General features: G+C 37.8%; 1 protein-coding gene across 4 annotated transcripts in view; it reads right to left on the bottom strand.

The window, feature by feature from the left end:
• Window positions 1-2,824: 2,824 nt before the first annotated feature.
• Window positions 2,825-20,337, bottom strand: part of LOC138327469 (sushi domain-containing protein 2-like) — a 47,268-nt gene continuing 29,755 nt past the window's right edge. The window contains exons 14-19 of one of the 4 annotated variants that reach the window (XM_069273582.1): window positions 19,913-20,039; window positions 12,286-12,519; window positions 11,164-11,349; window positions 10,613-10,736; window positions 5,996-6,019; window positions 2,825-4,268 (exon numbers count right to left, since the gene is read on the bottom strand). In XM_069273582.1, coding sequence (XP_069129683.1) covers window positions 4,139-4,268; window positions 5,996-6,019; window positions 10,613-10,736; window positions 11,164-11,349; window positions 12,286-12,519; window positions 19,913-20,039 — 825 coding nt within the window. In that variant the 3' untranslated portion in view covers window positions 2,825-4,138. Of the gene's footprint in view, window positions 4,269-5,995; window positions 6,020-10,592; window positions 10,737-11,163; window positions 11,350-12,285; window positions 12,520-19,912; window positions 20,040-20,337 lie in introns of all 4 variants that reach the window. The other 3 variants (XM_069273584.1, XM_069273583.1, XM_069273585.1) reach the window with 3 other exon arrangements.

Here is a 20,337-nt window from a genome sequence, read left to right as displayed (position 1 = left end):
CTAAAACCTACAGACATTTACACAGACAACACATTGTATACTACAGCCTCCTAAAACCTACAGACATTTACACAGACAACACATTGTATACTACAGCCTCCTAAAACCTACAGACATTTACACAGACAACACATTGTATACTACAGCCTCCTAAAACCTACAAACATTTACACAGACAACACATTGTATACTACAGCCTCCTAAAACCTGCAGGCATTTACACAGACAACACGTTGTATACTACAGCCTCCTAAAACCTACAGACATTTACACAGACAACACATTGTATACTACAGCCTTTAAAACCTACAGACATTTACACAGACAAGACATTGTATACTACAGCCTCCTCAAACCTACAGACATTTACACAGACAACACATTGTATACTACAGCCTCCTCAAACCTACAGACATTTACACAGACAACACATTGTATACTACAGCCTCCTCAAACCTACAGACATTTACACAGACAACACATTGTATACTACAGCCTCCTAAAACCTACAGACATTTACACAGACAACACATTGTATACTACAGCCTCCTCAAACCTACAGACATTTACACAGACAACACATTGTATACTACAGCCTCCTAAAACCTACAGACATTTACACATACAACACAATGTCATTCCTCAATTTAATGATTTTAAAATTCTAATAATTAACTGTAGATAGATTATCTTCTAAACCAATACCATGTTGAGCTTGAAGTCATTACCCTAAAACGAGTGTGCTTCAAGGTACAATAATTACTCAAAATTTCCATTTCAGGATAGTTTTTCTTTGTAATGACGAAATTTACTTATATCGTTATATATTTTCTTGTCCATATCAAATTTAATTTCTTTCACCTTTCCCGGTGTATCACCATCTGTTTAAATATCAACCTGGTAAAAGGCGACTAAATTTAGGATCTTATCTTTTCTCTTACTATCCAAACGTCTCCTTTAAAGGTAGTTTTCGCCAAGCCAAACAAATATTCCGATGAACGGAAGAAAAGGTGAAAAACATAAAAAAAAAATATCTCAATTTAATTTCTAGTAAATATTCCGATGAACGGAAGAAAAGGTGAAAAACATAAAAAAAATATCTCAATTTAATTTCTTAATGCGTATGAGATTGAACAAATGCGTCTTGAATACAAAATTGAAGGAAATCCTTGATTTATTACGATGTTAGGCTGACAGAATAGTATGCAAATGAAGCCGCGATGGATTGTGTTGACGAAGTTTCGCGAATGCGCATTGTTACGCACTAAAAGTAAATGGCTGAACGAACAGCGTGTGAGAAAAAAATGTATCTGAATCGGCAACAACGAAGAGGAAATCAGAATGGAATCGGTAGCATCCTTGGATATCTGTACAGTAGGGAATGAAATTCAGAGCCTCATCTCAAGCGCAACTACGCAACTGACCACCCATATTGTTCTCTGTATGCATCGAAAATGATCTGAATATTATATCTTTGTACAGGATAAAATTCAATTTCGTAGTCTTTACATTTCATTGGGCGAAACTTACCTTTAATTGACACCACTTTGCTTTTGGCCTTAGGCTATGAAACACACCATAGTCTATAAAAGTGGTAGTTTTTGCTTAGCGCTCAGCATTGATGGAGATGGGATGACTGATTCGCCCGTTGTCAGTATCGGTGTCTTCGGCAGCATGCTTCAGTGATACAGCACTATAAAAAGGGCAAGGGTTTCACTATACCGGAACACATCACTAACATACCACAGTCTCCCAAAACACGCACATCGCACAACACACACGCACGACGACCACATGCAAGGGAGGCCGTCCATTTATTATCCTGGTTGCTAATAGATCTTACATATAATTGACCAAATCAAAATCAAATCGTGTCTCAAAATACCAAGTATTCATTAAGTCAACATAACACTAATTGGGCAAATAGTCTATATTACGTACATGCATGTAAAGGCTTCGTAAACTGAAATAGGTACTGTAATGGAACTGTGACGGTAAAAAATCAACAGGAAAGTCTAAAGACAAGATTACTTGATTCTCATGAAAACTCTGTTCTGATTCATAAACGACAACCGGTACAATTAAATAATAATCCAATGGAAATGGGACACAAATACATATGGGGAAACGAGCGACGTCATCTTTCTGTCATATACTTTATTATAACGCATCATGTACCCTTACAGTTGCAGAAATTAAAGAAACCAACAATTTATTTTAAGTATGTAAGTATACGATGTTCTTCTACAATCATATTTCACTGTCGTTGGTCTTGTTCAATGTTTTTGTGATCGATTGAATGTTAATGTTAATGTGCAATGGGGGATAAACGAGGTATTCATGAAAGTCAAGAAGTTGGAAGACCGGGTTTCGTCTTCGAATTTGTTATAAATTAATGATTTTGTTTCAGTAATTTGCGTTGTGTTACTCGATAAAGAATTTAACTCACGCAAATATTTTGTTGATGACGCTTAAAAAATGTGTATATAAAATATATTATGGGAGAACGTTATACAGAAGTGGCGGAAGGGCGATAACTCTAACAAATTCTCAAATGGGATCATAAATTAGGAATGAAAATAATACATGTATATCACAAACAAAATATGCTTCAAAATGGAATTATTTCGAAAATGTCTTTGTTCTCTGAAATAATAACACGCAACTACCCTACTTTACATATCATTTCATTAAGAATTTTTTTATGGCGCTTTCATACCACAGAATGGCATTGACACAATAACTTGGATATTTCTAAAATATGAGGTTATGATATTCCCTGGCATGCATTACCTGACACAAGAACGACAACAAGACAAGTCGCTATTATTTTATCTTTAATATTGAATGACAATGAAGTTTTTTATTACAAATAATCTGTTCATTAAAGTAAATGAAGTGAAAACATGGTACACATTGATTATGGATATTAAGACAACAATCATTAATAATGCTGTGTTATTCTATTTCGTAGAAGTACTTATAACAAAACGCTGATATACAGTCATATGTCGTTCACCCATTTACACAGGGAATATGCCATTGTTACCAAGCATGATTATGCTCACACTCTATAGGAACACATATGTAACAGCATAGTTTTTCTCGTATTGTCGACATAAACACACATAAAACGTCACTCACCTTTTGTAATTTCGGTTGTAACAACATATGTTTTAAGCATAATGAAATTGTCTAGATGTACTTAATAGAATGAATGTAATCTAGGTACTGTTTTCAGGCGTTAAGATGTATGTCAGTTTTTTTTTTTGTTTTTGTTTTTTTACAGAAGTATACAGTATATTGCGATATGTAACACGCTGCATATATACCATTCATATCCATGCCGTTTATACACACACGTCTTTAACATTTGTAAGCAGGTAAAAAGCGTACAAACAAACAATATTAATTACATTATATGTATTGTCAAAATGGTTACAATAAAGCTTTCCCGAGGTGGAACATATCATGATAGACATTTTATAGAAAATGAACCACTAGTTATGGCGACAGTTCACTCATATAGTTTGTCTTTGTTCTAAAATACAAACACAAAGCGACATAGAATATATTTAACTAGAAACAGTTTATATTGGCTATGTAGTAACATTAACAGTAACATGTTACCTCTCTACATAAAATAGTACTATACCACAGAGGTGCGATAAGTAGAAAAGTATAGGCGCTAGTGAGGGCAGACTGAGCTCCGTACAAAACATACTGTCTGTCAACATAGGCATCATAAGTAATGGATCTTAATTCACTAAAATAAAAACACTAGTCCCTGAATTTCATGTAATAATGAAATAGTTTACGGAAACGTTTTTAAAATAGATTGAGAGCGATAAAAAGAGGTCTTTAGTAACTTCCGTACTCAACTAGTATATGAAATAAAATATACCATGGATACAGTATCTTAGGTATTGATTATAAGAACTGGAAAAACCTCACTAGCACATCTGTCTTTGCGACATGCATGAAACTCTTCAACAACATTACATACCTATATCAATATCAAATACCATTCATGTAATGCCTGTTCATGTAACATTTGAGCTTTATCCACTTCCATAGAGTAAATTATCCCCACCCGATTCGCTGTATTTAAGTCCTTTACAGAGTTTATCCTCCAGATTTACATATTGAACTCTCTGTCCTTTTTGTCCCTGGACCCATCCTCTTCATCTCTCTTCTGTACTTTACTATAGCGGGCATCATACTCCCCAGAGCTGACAGGATTAGGCCCATCGTCCGAAAACTTCCCTCTACATCACACAAAAAGGAATAGGTTTCATTAGTGGAAATGTATCTTGTGTAAGGGAACATGAATTTCTGGGCTTACTTTAACGTACAAATATCCCTTTAATATATAAGTAAAAGAGTAACATGTCAATGTGATGGTTAATATTAAAAAAGAACACAACTATAAAACAGTTTTTTCCGCCCTAGCGCTTTCTCAGCTCTTGCCGGTCTTTATATTTATATATATATATTACCTTTAGAAACGTGCATAATTAAATAAATATTGTTTAGTTAGGAATAATTTGTAAAGACAATTTAATATGTATAATAATCAAATGATACAACAAAAATAAAGCGATATATCCAGGAAATGATTTGACGAGAGAAAAACTCAGCGAGGGTTAAAAGTGACAGGATGATGAACAACATCTTTCTTTACATTTATTTCTTTATTTTACGTTATCTGGCACTTCATGGGGAAGCATATATATAACAATTGAAAAAAATACAATCCTTTGATAAGTTTTACATTTCTTATTTCAATGGTTATATAAAGCTCTGATGTACTTAATACTACAGCCTACATACATAAATCCTCGATAGATCAGTGGTTACTATCATGTTGTTATACATTTGTATCTACTCCTGGACTACGTTATAGTAACACTAAAGATTTACGGAGAGCGACATCAAACTGTAAAGCCATACAATAGTTTGATTGTTTTGATGTACAGATAAGGACCAAAGTGATTGTGTCATCTGTTGTCGTACACATAGCCTTCAGTTTTCATATATACCGGAAGTGTCATAAGGACAGTAATAGTAACCCCTAGAATATTGAGGTTGACATGCATGCAACAAATTTAACCTAATCTTATCTACTGCGTGTAAGGGAATGACATTACATGTTGACACGGATACTTTCATTCATGCACATCAATGATATTTGATCGGTCATGCTAATTATACACAATAAATATAACATATACGTAATACAAATACAAATGTATCATGAACATGCTTTGACCTTCTATAGTCTTCGTTGGGTAAAAACGATAACATGGAGGAAGTTATTTAAGATATTATCCTGGAGTAGTTTGGAACAAAAGACAAATTTATATTCATTGACATTATATGCATATGGTAAGACCATAACAATAATCGATATATAAGACTACGATTCAGCTTTCATACTTAATATAAACATTTGAGATACTTTATCAGGTAAACATGGTGTTATATCAAATATAATCTAAACAAAATAGTCTTTGTGTTCGGTGAATATTTGAGTCTTCAAAGTCATTATACCACCATATTGACATCATTAAAGGTACGTGGGGTTAATGCAATATACAGCGTGGTACGGGTGAGGCATCCTCGATACACCAGGGGTTTCTATCACTTACGATCTCTACACCCAGGGACTATCTCATAGTAAAACTGAAGGCAGCTCAGAGGAAAATCTCTGAACCGATGACAGGCATGCAAAAACATCCTTTGAAGACTTCAGAGAGAGCGACGCCCAACTTCAAAGCCACGCAGTCAACCACAGTGTACCGTTATGCGGCTCTTATAATGTGCATCAAAGGAATTTTCTATTTTGCTATGTTGCCTCCTATGAAATAGTCCAGGGGTGTAGGGATTGTAAGTGATCAGAAACCTTGGAGCATCGATGATGCGGGTGGGGAAGCCCAGCACCAGGAAACCATAGCAACTAAGCGGTATAACATACAGGGTGTGTACTACTCACCCATCGTCAGGCGCTCTCGGAGGACTAAAGTAGGAAAATACACACGTGTTAGTATGTGTAACTCGAGGGACTAAAGTAGGAAAATACACACGTGTTAGTTTGTGTACCACGGAGGACTAAAGTAGGAAAATACACACGTGTTAGTCTGTGTAACTCGAGGGACTAAAGTAGGAAAATACACACATGTTAGTCTGTGTAACTCGAGGGACTAAAGTAGGAAAATATACACGTGTTAGTTTGTGTACCACGGAGGACTAAAGTAGGAAAATACACACGTGTTAGTTTGTGTAACTCGAGGGACTAAAGTAGGAAAATACACACGTGTTAGTTTGTGTAACTCGAGGGACTAAAGTAGGAAAATACACACGTGTTAGTTTGTGTAACTCGAGGACTATAGTAGTGTAGGAAAAGTAGAAAATAACACGACTATAGTTTGTGTAACTCGAGGGACTAAGGTAGGAAAATACACACCTGTTAGTTTGTGTAACTCGAGGGACTAAAGTAGGAAAATACACACGTGTTAGTATGTGTAACTCGAGGGACTAAAGTAGGAAAATACACACGTGTTAGTATGTGTAACTCGAGGGACTAGAGTAGGAAAATATACACGACTTAGTTTGTGTAACTCGAGGGATTAAAGTAGGAAAATACACACGTGTTTGTGTAACTCGAGGGACTAAAGTAGGAAAATACACACATGTTAGTCTGTGTAACTCCAGGGACTAGAGTAGGAAAATATACACGACTTAGTTTGTGTAAATCGAGGGGCTAAAGTAGGAAAATACACAGGTGTTAGCTTGTGTAACTCGAGGGACTAGAGTAGGAAAATATGCACGTGTTAGTTTGTGTAATTCGGAGGACTAAAGCAGAAAAATACACACCTGTTAGTTTGTGTAAATCGAGGGGCTAAAGTAGGAAAATACACACGTGTTAGTTTGTGTAACTCGAGGGACTAGAGTAGGAAAATATGCACGTGTTAGTTTGTGTAAATCGGAGGACTAAAGCAGGAAAATACACACCTGTTAGTTTGTGTAAATCGAGGGACTAGAGTAGGAAAATACACACATGTTAGTCTGTGTAACTCGAGGGACTAAAGCAGGAAAATACACACGTGTTAGTTTGTGTAACTCGAGGGACTAGAGTAGGAAAATATAAACGTGTTAGTTTTTGTAACTCGAGGGACTAGAGTAGGAAAATATACACGTGTTAGTTTGTGTAATTCGGAGGACTAAAGCAGGAAAATACACACCTGTTAGTTTGTGTAAATCGAGGGGCTAAAGTAGGAAAATACAAACGTGTTAGTTTGTGTAACTCGAGGGACTACAGTAGGAAAATATACACGTGTTAGTTTGTGTAATTCGGAGGACTAAAGCAGGAAAATACACACCTGTCAGTTTGTGTAAATCGAGGGACTAAAGTAGGAAAATACACACGTGTTAGTTTGTGTAACTCGAGGGACTAGAGTAGGAAAATATACACGTGTTAGTTTGTGTAACTCGGGGGACTAAAGCAGGAAAATACACACGTGTTAGTTTGTGTAACTCGGAGGACTAAAGCAGGAAAATACACCCGTGTTAGTTTGTGTAAATCGAGGGACTAGAGTAGGAAATATACACGACTTAGTTTGTGTAACTCGAGGAACTAAAGTAGGAAAATTTACACGTGTTAGTTTGTGTAACTCGGGGGACTATAAATTAACCACAGCATACAAACATAATTTGTTAGTGTCTGTAACTTGGATGGACTATAAATTTAACCACATCATACAAACATAATTTGTTAGTGTGTATAACTTGGATGGACTATAAATTTAACCACAGCATACAAACATAATTTGTTAGTGTGTGTAACTTGGATGAACTATAAATTGACCACATCATACAAACATAATTTGTTAGTGTGTGTAACTTGGATGGACTATAAATTTAACCACAGCATACAAACATAATTTGTTAGTGTGTATAACTCGGGGGACTATAAATTTAACCACAGCATACAAACATAATTTGTTAGTGTGTATAACTTGGATGGACTATAAATTTAACCACAGCATACAAACATAATTTGTTAGTGTGTGTGTAACTTGGATGGACTATAAATTAACCACAGCATACAAACATAATTTGTTTGTGTGTATAACTTAGATGGACTATAAATTTAACCACAACATACAAACATAATTTGTTAGTGTGTGTAGCTTGGATGGACTATAAATTAACCACATTATACAAACATAATTTGTTAGTGTGTTTAACTTGGATGGGCTATAAATTAATCACAGCATACAAACATAATCTGTAAGTTTATGTAACAAGTTATACAGAAGCAGTGATTCCGTGTATACATAATTGTCTTTTGTGCAAAAACTGGATTGTTGGAAAAAAAATTAACATAGTGTCTATAACGGACAAACTATTGGTACATACTACTGCTCTGATTATGTTTTCTGTGTTTAACAGTGTAACACCCGTAACAGTTGAGGACTATCTGTCGAAATGGAATGGGGATAACGATGATACTTCAGAGTAGTTAGTTTATAATATTAACCGACAAAAACATGTTTCTTTTTCTGATGTTTACAAACTTTGATATGTAAAACAACTGACGAATGTTGATAAGGAACTCAATATAGAACTTGTACCATTTTCATCCAAATTTAAAAAAAAAAATTAAAAATGAAATTGATATTGCCTTGAGTAAACCGTTTTTCCCATGGCTTGTAAAAATATGAGCTGACCCGAAGAGTCTTAAAAATATATAGATAACAACGGCTGAAATATAAACATTTCGAACGTTCAATTCTACATCTTAGCAAATAATCCGTTCATAAAATCCAAAGCCTATAAAATTTATGTCATTTATTACAAAACTTTTCGATTGTTTTGATTACTTTGTCATACATCAGAATTATATATAGTGATCCGTCAATCAATCTAGATTTGTTTTACCTCTTTGGTATGAAATGTTATTTAACGGTTGCAATATCTATTCATACCCGCATCATTTAACATCCCTTTAAGTTGTACAATAGCACGATACTTATTAGTTATTAATTTATTTCATCTTATTTATCAGAACACTTTATAGATAAGATAAAAAGGCATTTTTACTCTACAGTTGTATCAAATATTACATATATAGCACCGTATGTTACTATCCGTGTGATCACGAAGAGAAATCTGTCCCGAATAGTCTTAAACGAAAGCTTTTCCGAATAGTCTTAAATGAAATCTTTCCCGAATAGCCTTAAACGAAATCTTTCCCGAAAAGGCTTAAAAAAGGCTTTCCCAAATAGTCTTTAAGAAAGCCGAACCCTGTCCCGAATAGTCTTAAACGAAAGCTTTCCCGAATAATTTTAAAAGAAAGCTTTCCCGAATAGCCTTAAACGAAATCTTTCCCGAAAAGGCTTAAAGAAAGCTTTCCCGAATAGTCTTTAAGAAAGCCGAACCCTGTCCCGAATAGTCTTAAACGAAAGTTTTCCCGAATAATTTTAAAAGAAAACTTTCCCGAATAGTGTTTAACGAATGCTTTCCCGAATAGTCTTAAACGAAAAATGTCCCGAATTGTCATAAACGAAAACAATAATTCCACGGAAGTGGATGTGTCGCCTGTACAACGTCACAAAAAATGAAAAGTATCGAACCCTTCTAAGATCTCATTGATATAAAGAAATATACCTAATTTGGTTGAAATCGGACAATAAATACTAAAGTTGTCAAGCAGAAACAATGTTTTGATGATTTTAAAGTCCCGTTACTCTTGCAAATATTGTCGGAGTTATCGCACGGAAACCGTTTCCCCGACGCCGACACCGACGCCGACACCGACATTGTGTTACCTAAGTGTCGCCCTTGCGTTGCAGGCGACACAAAACGGTCCGAATAGTCTTAAAAACGAAAACTGTCCCGAATAGTCTTAAACGAAAGCTTTTCCGAAAAGTCTTAAAAGAAAGCTTTACCAAATAGTTTTAAATGAAAGCTTTCCCGAATAGTCTTTAACGAAAGCTTTCCCGAGTAGTTTTAAATGAAAGCTTTCCCGAATAGTCTTTAACGAAAGCTTTCCCGAGTAGTCTTAAACGAAAGCTTTCCCGAATAGTCTTAAACGAAAGCTTTCCCGAATAGTCATTAACGAAACTAATTGCCGAGACACTTCTTTGAGCTTCAGAAAGCCTCTGCATTATTTAGTAAGGTGTTACTCATCAATAGCTGTTCGTTCAATATACAGATTAGCTGACAAAAAAGACGAAATGGTTGTTTTTTGCACATTTCTCTAGTGAGGTACAGATCTAAACGTACTGGTGCAATTTCTCATATTACCGAATTGGATTAGCAAAGGTAAGAAGTTGAAAATCTGATATCTGAGAAACTACAATGTGCTCTATAAATTCGTGATAGAAGAAAGTGGTTACTTACGTGTGTATTGTCTTGGGTAATTGTGCCAGGTCTACTGAATATCAGACATTTGTTTATATCTGTACTAAAGTACATCAAATTAAGCTTCTGATAAAATATGAAAATATATGTTCGGCGGTTCACCTCCGGAGTAAGCTTTAGCCAATAATACTGAGTTATACATGTGATTGACGCTCGGTATGTACCTGAAGTACGGATGCCCTACCTCTTGCCCTTGTGGCTCCGGCGCCTGAGGAGAATGGCGATGGCGATGGCGACGAGGAGAACAACTACAATAGCGATGACTATACCAACGATCATTCCGACATCAGCCTCGTCAATGGGGATATCTAAAACAGGAGTGATAACCTAACTTTAGTGTTCTAAAGGACATCCAACATTCTAACAAAGACAATGGAAATTAAATCCGACTACATTGCAATGAAAATGTAGTGAGGAAGCTTACAACTGGTCAAAATATTAATGTATCTTCTACAGATACACTTTACAAAATCTGCCATGTTCTTTTTCTAACTGTTTCTTTTTGCTTTATTAGTAATATTTAATGAGACAGTGGTGTTAAATTAACACGAGGTCCGATGGAGTGTAACATGGACATACCGCAGTCTCCCAAACCACAAACACTCACCACACACAGATCTTATCGAATACAGAGGGTGTCCTTGACTGGGATTTATGTCTAACCAACGGACAAACCGACCCAATAAATATATTTGTGTTTTAGTCGGTGTGCTGATGTTTGGATGGATGACCTACTTGCACAGACAGCGTCTATGGACGGAGACCAGGCCTGTGTGATATTAGACGTCGCCTCACAGGTATACGTCGTCCCTCCATGGAGAGACCCCGTCCTACATCCCGTTAGGGTCACCGAACTGCCCAGGCTGTAGTTATAGCTGTTTTTAGTACTTCGTGGTACATTTAGAAGTCCACAAGATCTCACTAAAAAATAAAATAATAATAATTGAGAAAAAAATAAAATAAATAGATATACATAAAATAAAAAAGTAAATGATAATAGTAATATAAAAAATACAACCAAAGTTGTTTTCTGTATCAGCTATCAATGCTAATATGGTTTTGTTTGATGATACTTCACATAACAGTTACATTCACCACATTGCTTTTGATTGTAAACATTTTACTAACTACTGCGCTGATCTGCAATAGTTCCTTAATATCTCATTAACCCTAATGTTTTGAGTAATGTCATCGTGTAAGAGTTAATATGATCGCACTGCATACAAAAACACTGATGATAGCACTATTGAAATTAATACATTTTGAAGAGAATAACGATGGTTCATTTATCAATTATATTTCATTTTTTTTGCAGTGAAATATTAAGCTTTATAGTGAAAATATGTGATATTTTCACTGGAGTGGAGTGAAAATAACACTTTTGATATTTTCACTCACTCTTGACCAACTGGAATGCAGCATTGACAGTGAAAATATCAATTTGATTGTTACGTCATTAGTTTGTGCAGATCATCGTTTGTATTCATCAAGAAACAAGAAATATTCTTATTTTTTTTACATTCGTTTTCTCGCTTCCATTAACACTCGTGAAAAATATCCACCTCACTCGATGAAATATAACTAGTATTCAACAGAAACAAGGAATATCTTCTATATAATGCAACTACTTCGTACACTTATATTTGCCATAAATGGTAGAAAATGTGACCTGATGCTTTTTCTTCAGATTGATTTCAGAACCTTTAAAGACGATTCAAGGTAAATGGCGATTGTGTGATCTTCTATAGCTCCCTTAGAATATCCTAGATAAGTTGGAGTCACCATAAAGTAATTGTGTTGTTTCTCTTATTTTGGTTTGAATATAAATAAGCCACAGTTGTATGAGGTAACACGAACCTGGAGTGACCAGTGCCTGCACCTCTGCGAACCACTCAGCAGCGATCCGAGTCTGCCTCGCCTGGTTACGATTGTTGATATTTTGATAGTCAAACTCACAGTCTGGCTGTTCATAACATACACTGTGCATCGCCGAGATTGTCATAGGGTAGGGGACAGTGTTGGACAGATCGGACGGGGACTTCGGTAGCACGTAATGGGGAAGTATGGACAAGCCTGAGGTCATCACACGCCCTGAAAAACAAAGTTAGACCGTATAGACAAGCATGAGGTCATCACACGCCCTGTAAAACAAAGTTAGACAGTATAGACAAGTCTGAGGTCATCACACGCCCTGTAATACAAAGTTAGACAGTATAGACAAGCCTGAGGTCATCACACGCCCTGTAAAACAAAGTTAGACAGTATAGACAAGTCTGAGGTCATCACACGCCCTGTAATACAAAGTTAGACAGTATAGACAAGCCTGAGGTCATCACACGCCCTGTAATACAAAGTTAGACAGTATAGACAAGTCTGAGGTCATCACACACCCTGTAATACAAAAAGTTAGATCAGTATAACAGAGACAAGTCTGAGGTCATCACACACCCTGTAAAACAAAGTTAGACAGTATAGACAAGTCCTGAGGTCATCACACGCCCTGTAAAACAAAGTTAGACAGTATAGACAAGCCTGAGGTCATCACACGCCCTGTAAAACAAAGTTAGTATAGACAGCTGAGGTCATCACACCCCTGTAAACAAAGTTAGACAGTATAGACAAGTCTGAGGTCATCACACGCCCTGTAATACAAAGTTAGACAGTATAGACAGGCCTGAGGTCATCACACGCCCTGTAATACAAAGTTAGACAGTATAGACACACACCCTGTAAAACAAAGTTAGACAGTATAGACAAGTCTGAGGTCATCACACGCCCTGTAAAACAAAGTTAGACAGTATAGACAAGTCTGAGGTCATCACACACCCTGTAATACAAAGTTAGACAGAATAGACAAGTCTGAGGTCATCACACACCCTGTAATACAAAGTTAGACAGTATAGACAAGTCTGAGGTCATCACACACCCTGTAAAACAAAGTTAGACAGTATAGACAAGTCTGAGGTCATCACACGCCCTGTAATACAAAGTTAGACAGTATAGACAAGTCTGAGGTCATCACACACCCTGTAATACAAAGTTAGACAGTATAGACAAGTCTGAGGTCATCACACACCCTGTAAAAAAAATGTTAAGACAGTATAGACAAGTCTGAGGTCATCACACGCCCCCTGTAAAACAAAGTGAGACAGTATAGACAAGTCCTGAGGTCATCACACACCCTGTAAAACAAAGTTAGACAGTATAGACAAGCCTGAGGTCATCACACGCCCTGTAATACAAAGTTAGACAGTATAGACAAGCCTGAGGTCATCACACACCCTGTAAAACAAAGTTAGACAGTATAGACAGCCTGAGGTCATCACACACCCTGTAAACAAAGTTAGACAGAAGAGGTCACACACCTGTAATACAAAGTAACGATAGTCTGAGGTCATCACACGCCCTGTAATACAAAGTTAGACAGTATAGACAAGTCTGAGGTCATCACACGCCCTGTAATACAAAGTTAGACAGTATAGACAAGTCTGAGGTCATCACACGCCCTGTAATACAAAGTTAGACAGTATAGACAAGCCTGAGGTCATCACACACCCTGTAATACAAAAGACAAAGTAGACAGTAATAGAGACAGCAGTCTGAGGTCATCACACACCCTGTAATACAAAGTTAGACAGTATAGACAAGTCTGAGGTCATCACACACCCTGTAATACAAAGTTAGACAGTATAGACAAGTCTGAGGTCATCACACGCCCTGTAATACAAAGTTAGACAGTATAGACAAGTCTGAGGTCATCACACACCCTGTAATACAAAGTTAGACAGTATAGACAAGTCTGAGGTCATCACACACCCTGTAAAACAAAGTTAGACAGTATAGACAAGTCTGAGGTCATCACACACCCTGTAAACAAAGTACAGTATAGACAAGTCTGAGGTCATCACACCCTGTAACAAAGTTAGACAGTATAGACAAGTCTGAGGTCATCACACACCCTGTAATACAAAGTGAGACAGTATAGACAAGTCTGAGGTCATCACACACCCTGTAATAGACAAAGTAGACAAAGTAGACAGTATAGACAAGTCTGAGGTCATCACACACCCGAACAAGTCCCACACCCCTGTAATACAAAGTTAGACAGTATAGACAAGTCTGAGGTCATCACACGCCCTGTAATACAAAGTTAGACAGTATAGACAAGCCTGAGGTCATCACACACCCTGTAATACAAAGTTAGACAGAATAGACAAGTCTGAGGTCATCACACACCCTGTAAAACAAAGTTAGACAGTATAGACAAGTCTGAGGTCATCACACGCCCTGTAATACAAAGTTAGACAGTATAGACAGGCCTGAGGTCATCACACGCCCTGTAATACAAAGTTAGACAGTATAGACAGGCCTGAGGTCATCACACACCCTGTAATACAAAGTTAGACAGTATAGACAAGTCTGAGGTCATCACACGCCCTGTAATACAAAGTTAGACAGTATAGACAAGTCTGAGGTCATCACACACCCTGTAAAACAAAGTTAGACAGTATAGACAAGTCTGAGGTCATCACACACCCTGTAAAACAAAGTTAGACAGTATAGACAAGTCTGAGGTCATCACACGCCCTGTAATACAAAGTTAGACAGTATAGACAAGTCTGAGGTCATCACACACCCTGTAATACAAAGTGAGACAGTATAGACAAGTCTGAGGTCATCACACACCCTGTAATACAAAGTTAGACAGTATAGACAAGTCTGAGGTCATCACACGCCCTGTAATACAAAGTTAGACAGTATAGACAAGTCTGAGGTCATCACACACCCTGTAAAACAAAGTGAGACAGTATAGACAAGTCTGAGGTCATCACACACCCTGTAAAACAAAGTGAGACAGTATAGACAAGTCTGAGGTCATCACACGCCCTGTAATACAAAGTTAGACAGTATAGACAAGTCTGAGGTCATCACACGCCCTGTAATACAAAGTTAGACAGTATAGACAAGTCTGAGGTCATCACACACCCTGTAATACAAAGTTAGACAGTATAGACAAGCCTGAGGTCATCACACGCCCTGTAAAACAAAGTTAGACAGTATAGACAAGCCTGAGGTCATCACACGCCCTGTAATACAAAGTTAGACAGTATAGACGTCTGAGGTCATCACACACCCTGTAAAACAAAGTGAGACAGTATAGACAAGTCTGAGGTCATCACACACCCTGTAAAACACAAAGTTAGACAGTATAGACAAGTCTGAGGTCATCACACGCCCTGTAATACAAAGTTAGACAGTATAGACAAGTCTGAGGTCATCACACGCCCTGTAATACAAAGTTAGACAGTATAGACAAGTCTGAGGTCATCACACACCCTGTAATACAAAGTTAGACAGTATAGACAAGTCTGAGGTCATCACACGCCCTGTAATACAAAGTTAGACAGTATAGACAAGTCTGAGGTCATCACACACCCTGTAATACAAAGTTAGACAGTATAGACAAGTCTGAGGTCATCACACACCCTGTAAAACAAAGTTAGACAGTATAGACAAGTCTGAGGTCATCACACACACCCTGTAATACAAAGTTAGACAGTATAGACAAGTCTGAGGTCATCACACGCCCTGTAATACAAAGTTAGACAGTATAGACAAGTCTGAGGTCATCACACACCCTGTAAAACAAAGTTAGACAGTATAGACAAGTCTGAGGTCATCACACGCCCTGTAATACAAAGTTAGACAGTATAGACAAGTCTGAGGTCATCACACACCCTGTAATACAAAGTTAGACAGTATAGACAAGTCTGAGGTCATCACACACCCTGTAATACAAAGTTAGACAGTATAGACAAGTCTGAGGTCATCACACGCCCTGTAATACAAAGTGAGACAGTATAGACAAGTCTGAGGTCATCACACACCCTGTAATACAAAGTTAGACAGTATAGACAAGTCTGAGGTCATCACACGCCCTGTAATACAAAGTTAGACCGTATAGACAAGTCTGAGGTCATCACACGCCCTGTAATACAAAGTTAGACCGTATAGACAAGTCTGAGGTCATCACACGCCCTGTAATACAAAGTTAGACAGTATAGACAAGCCTGAGGTCATCACACGCCCTGTAATACAAAGTTAGACAGTATAGACAAGCCTGAGGTCATCACACACCCTGTAAAGTTGGAAAGTTAGACAGTATAGACAAGTCTGAGGTCATCACACACGCCCTGTAATACAAAGTTAGACAGTATAGACAAGTCTGAGGTCATCACACGCCCTGTAAAACAAAGTGAGACAGTATAGACAAGTCTGAGGTCATCACACGCCCTGTAATACAAAGTTAGACAGTATAGACAAGTCTGAGGTCATCACACGCCCCTGTAATACAAAGTTAGACAGTATAGACAAGTCTGAGGTCATCACACACCCTGTAATACAAAGTTAGACAGTATAGACAAGCCTGAGGTCATCACACGCCCTGTAATACAAAGTTAGACAGTATAGACAAGCCTGAGGTCATCACACGCCCTGTAATACAAAGTTAGACCGTATACACAAGTCTGAGGTCATCACACGCCCTGTAATACAAAGTTAGACAGTATAGACAAGCCTGAGGTCATCACACGCCCTGTAATACAAAGTTAGACAGTATAGACAAGTCTGAGGTCATCACACGCCCTGTAAAACAAAGTGAGACAGTATAGACAAGTCTGAGGTCATCACACGCCCTGTAATACAAAGTTAGACAGTATAGACAAGTCTGAGGTCATCACACGCCCTGTAAAACAAAGTTAGACCGTATAGACAAGCCTGAGGTCATCACACGCCCTGTAATACAAAGTTAGACAGTATAGACAAGTCTGAGGTCATCACACGCCCTGTAATACAAAGTTAGACAGTATAGACAAGTCTGAATACAAAGTAGGTCATCACACATCACCCCCTGTAATACAAAGTTAGACAGTATAGACAAGTCCTGAGGTCATCACACGCCCTGTAATACAAAGTTAGACAGTATAGACAAGTCTGAGGTCATCACACGCCCTGTAATACAAAGTTAGACAGTATAGACAAGTCTGAGGTCATCACACGCCCTGTAATACAAAGTTAGACAGATAGACAAGTCTGAGGTCATCACACACCCTGTAAAACAAAGTTAGACAGTATAGACAAGTCTGAGTCATCACACACCCTGTAAAACAAAGTTAGACAGTATAGACAAGTCTGAGGTCATCACACACCCTGTAATACAAAGTTAGACAGTATAGACAAGTCTGAGGTCATCACACGCCCTGTAAAACAAAGTGAGACAGTATAGACAAGTCTGAGGTCATCACACGCCCTGTAAAACAAAGTTAGACAGTATAGACAAGTCTGAGGTCATCACACGCCCTGTAATACAAAGTTAGACAGTATAGACAAGTCTGAGGTCATCACACACCCTGTAATACAAAGTTAGACAGTGAGTAGACAAGTCTGAGGTCATCACACGCCCTGTAATACAAAGTTAGACAGTATAGACAAGTCTGAGGTCATCACACGCCCTGTAATACAAAGTTAGACAGTATAGACAAGTCTGAGGTCATCACACACACCCTGTAATACAAAGTTAGACAGTATAGACAGTCTGAGGTCATCACACGCCCTGTAATACAAAGTTAGACAGTATAGACAAGTCTGAGGTCATCACACACCCTGTAATACAAAGTTAGACAGTATAGACAAGTCTGAGGTCATCACACGCCCTGTAATACAAAGTTAGACAGTATAGACAAGTCTGAGGTCATCACACACGCCCTGTAATACAAAGTTAGACAGTATAGACAAGTCTGAGGTCATCACACACCCTGTAATACAAAGTTAGACAGTATAGACAAGTCTGAGGTCATCACACGCCCTGTAATACAAAGTTAGACAGTATAGACAAGTCTGAGGTCATCACACACCCTGTAATACAAAGTTAGACAGTATAGACATGTCTGAGGTCATCACACGCCCTGTAATACAAAGTTAGACAGTATAGACAAGTCTGAGGTCATCACACACCCTGTAATACAAAGTTAGACAGTATAGACATGTCTGAGGTCATCACACGCCCTGTAATACAAAGTTAGACAGTATAGACAAGTCTGAGGTCATCACACGCCCCTGTAATACAAAGTGAGACAGTATAGACAAGTCTGAGGTCATCACACACCCTGTAATACAAAGTTAGACAGTATAGACATGTCTGAGGTCATCACACGCCCTGTAATACAAAGTGAGACAGTATAGACAAGTCTGAGGTCATCACACACCCTGTAATACAAAGTGAGACAGTATAGACAAGTCTGAGGTCATCACACACCCTGTAATACAAAGTTAGACAGTATAGGCAAATCTATCTGAGGTCATCACACGCCCTGTAATACAAAGTGAGACAGTATAGACAAGTCTGAGGTCATCACACACCCTGTAAAACAAAGTTAGACAGTATAGACAAGTCTGAGGTCATCACACACCCTGTAATACAAAGTTAGACAGTATAGACAAGCCTGAGGTCATCACACGCCCTGTAATACAAAAGTTAGACAGTATAGACAAGCCTGAGGTCATCACACGCCCTGTAAAACAAAGTTAGACAGTATAGACAAGTCTGAGGTCATCACACACCCTGTAATACAAAGTTAGACAGTATAGACAAGCCTGAGGTCATCACACGCCCTGTAAAACAAAGTGAGACAGTATAGACAAGTCTGAGGTCATCACACGCCCTGTAATACAAAGTTAGACAGTATAGACAAGTCTGAGGTCATCACACACCCCTGTAATACAAAGTTAGACAGTATAGACAAGTCTGAGGTCATCACACGCCCTGTAATACAAAGTTAGACAGTATAGACAAGTCTGAGGTCATCACACGCCCTGTAATACAAAGTTAGACAGTATAGACAAGTCTGAGGTCATCACACGCCCTGTAATACAAAGTTAGACAGTATAGACAAGCCTGAGGTCATCACACGCCCTGTAATACAAAGTTAGACAGTATAGACAAGCCTGAGGTCATCACACGCCCTGTAAAACAAAGTTAGACCGTATAAACAGGCCTGAGGTCATACACGCCCTGTATAGTTGGAAAGTATAAAGTGAATATTTATATCACATAGTAGTTATTATCACAATTATCTAATCAAGATGAGCAATTGAGTTGAGTTGCAAACAAAATGTATAAAGAAGAGAATTCTATCTTTTTATAAAGAAACATTCGAATGAACATTTTATGACCGAGCTTCATCTCTCGCAATGCATTATAAGATACCCCCTATGGCGATTTTCGATGGTAACATTACGGAGGGCCGTACTGTTTGGGTTGTTATAGTGTCAGATATCCGATACCTCTACACCCCATCTCAGCTTTATAAGTTAAAGTCCTACGAGAAGAAAATTTCACATTCGTCCGTTAGGGGACTACAGTGCATTGAAGCAAATATAGTTCATATATATCATTCGAAGTATATCATCAAATCATTGTACGTACATGAGTATGTGAAATTGTTGTAGAATGTTGGGATGTCACTTGTCATTACAGGCTGGTTACCTCCCCTTGGAGTGAAGTCGTCCAGGTTGTTATTATTCCATGTTCCCAGGAGCCCCCTCACCTGGCCCTGTACGTAAGCAGATATATTTCACTTACATATGTGAGAATACAAATATAGCCGTTACAAAAGTTTCTACTTTTCCCTTTTCAGTGTGAAATCTGTCATTCCATTTGGTTGGGTGTTCGGTTTTACCCGATATTCGTTTGAGGTGGTACTTGATTTAGTTTGTCCATCGATGACGACCAATGAACGCTAATGCTTTCTTCTTATCTGTTTCTAATATTCTTATTTTTCGTGAAAGTCAAATTTATTTTATATTACTGTTCTTTCAATCAATGCTGATAGGCCATGGGCTAGGAGGGTC

This window comes from Argopecten irradians, chromosome 7 (genome assembly GCF_041381155.1).
Source record: "Argopecten irradians isolate NY chromosome 7, Ai_NY, whole genome shotgun sequence".
In the NCBI taxonomy this organism is placed as follows: Eukaryota; Metazoa; Mollusca; class Bivalvia; order Pectinida; family Pectinidae; genus Argopecten; species Argopecten irradians.
The sequence above is the reverse complement of the archived record's forward strand: the minus strand, read 5'-3'. Positions and strand labels throughout refer to the sequence as shown.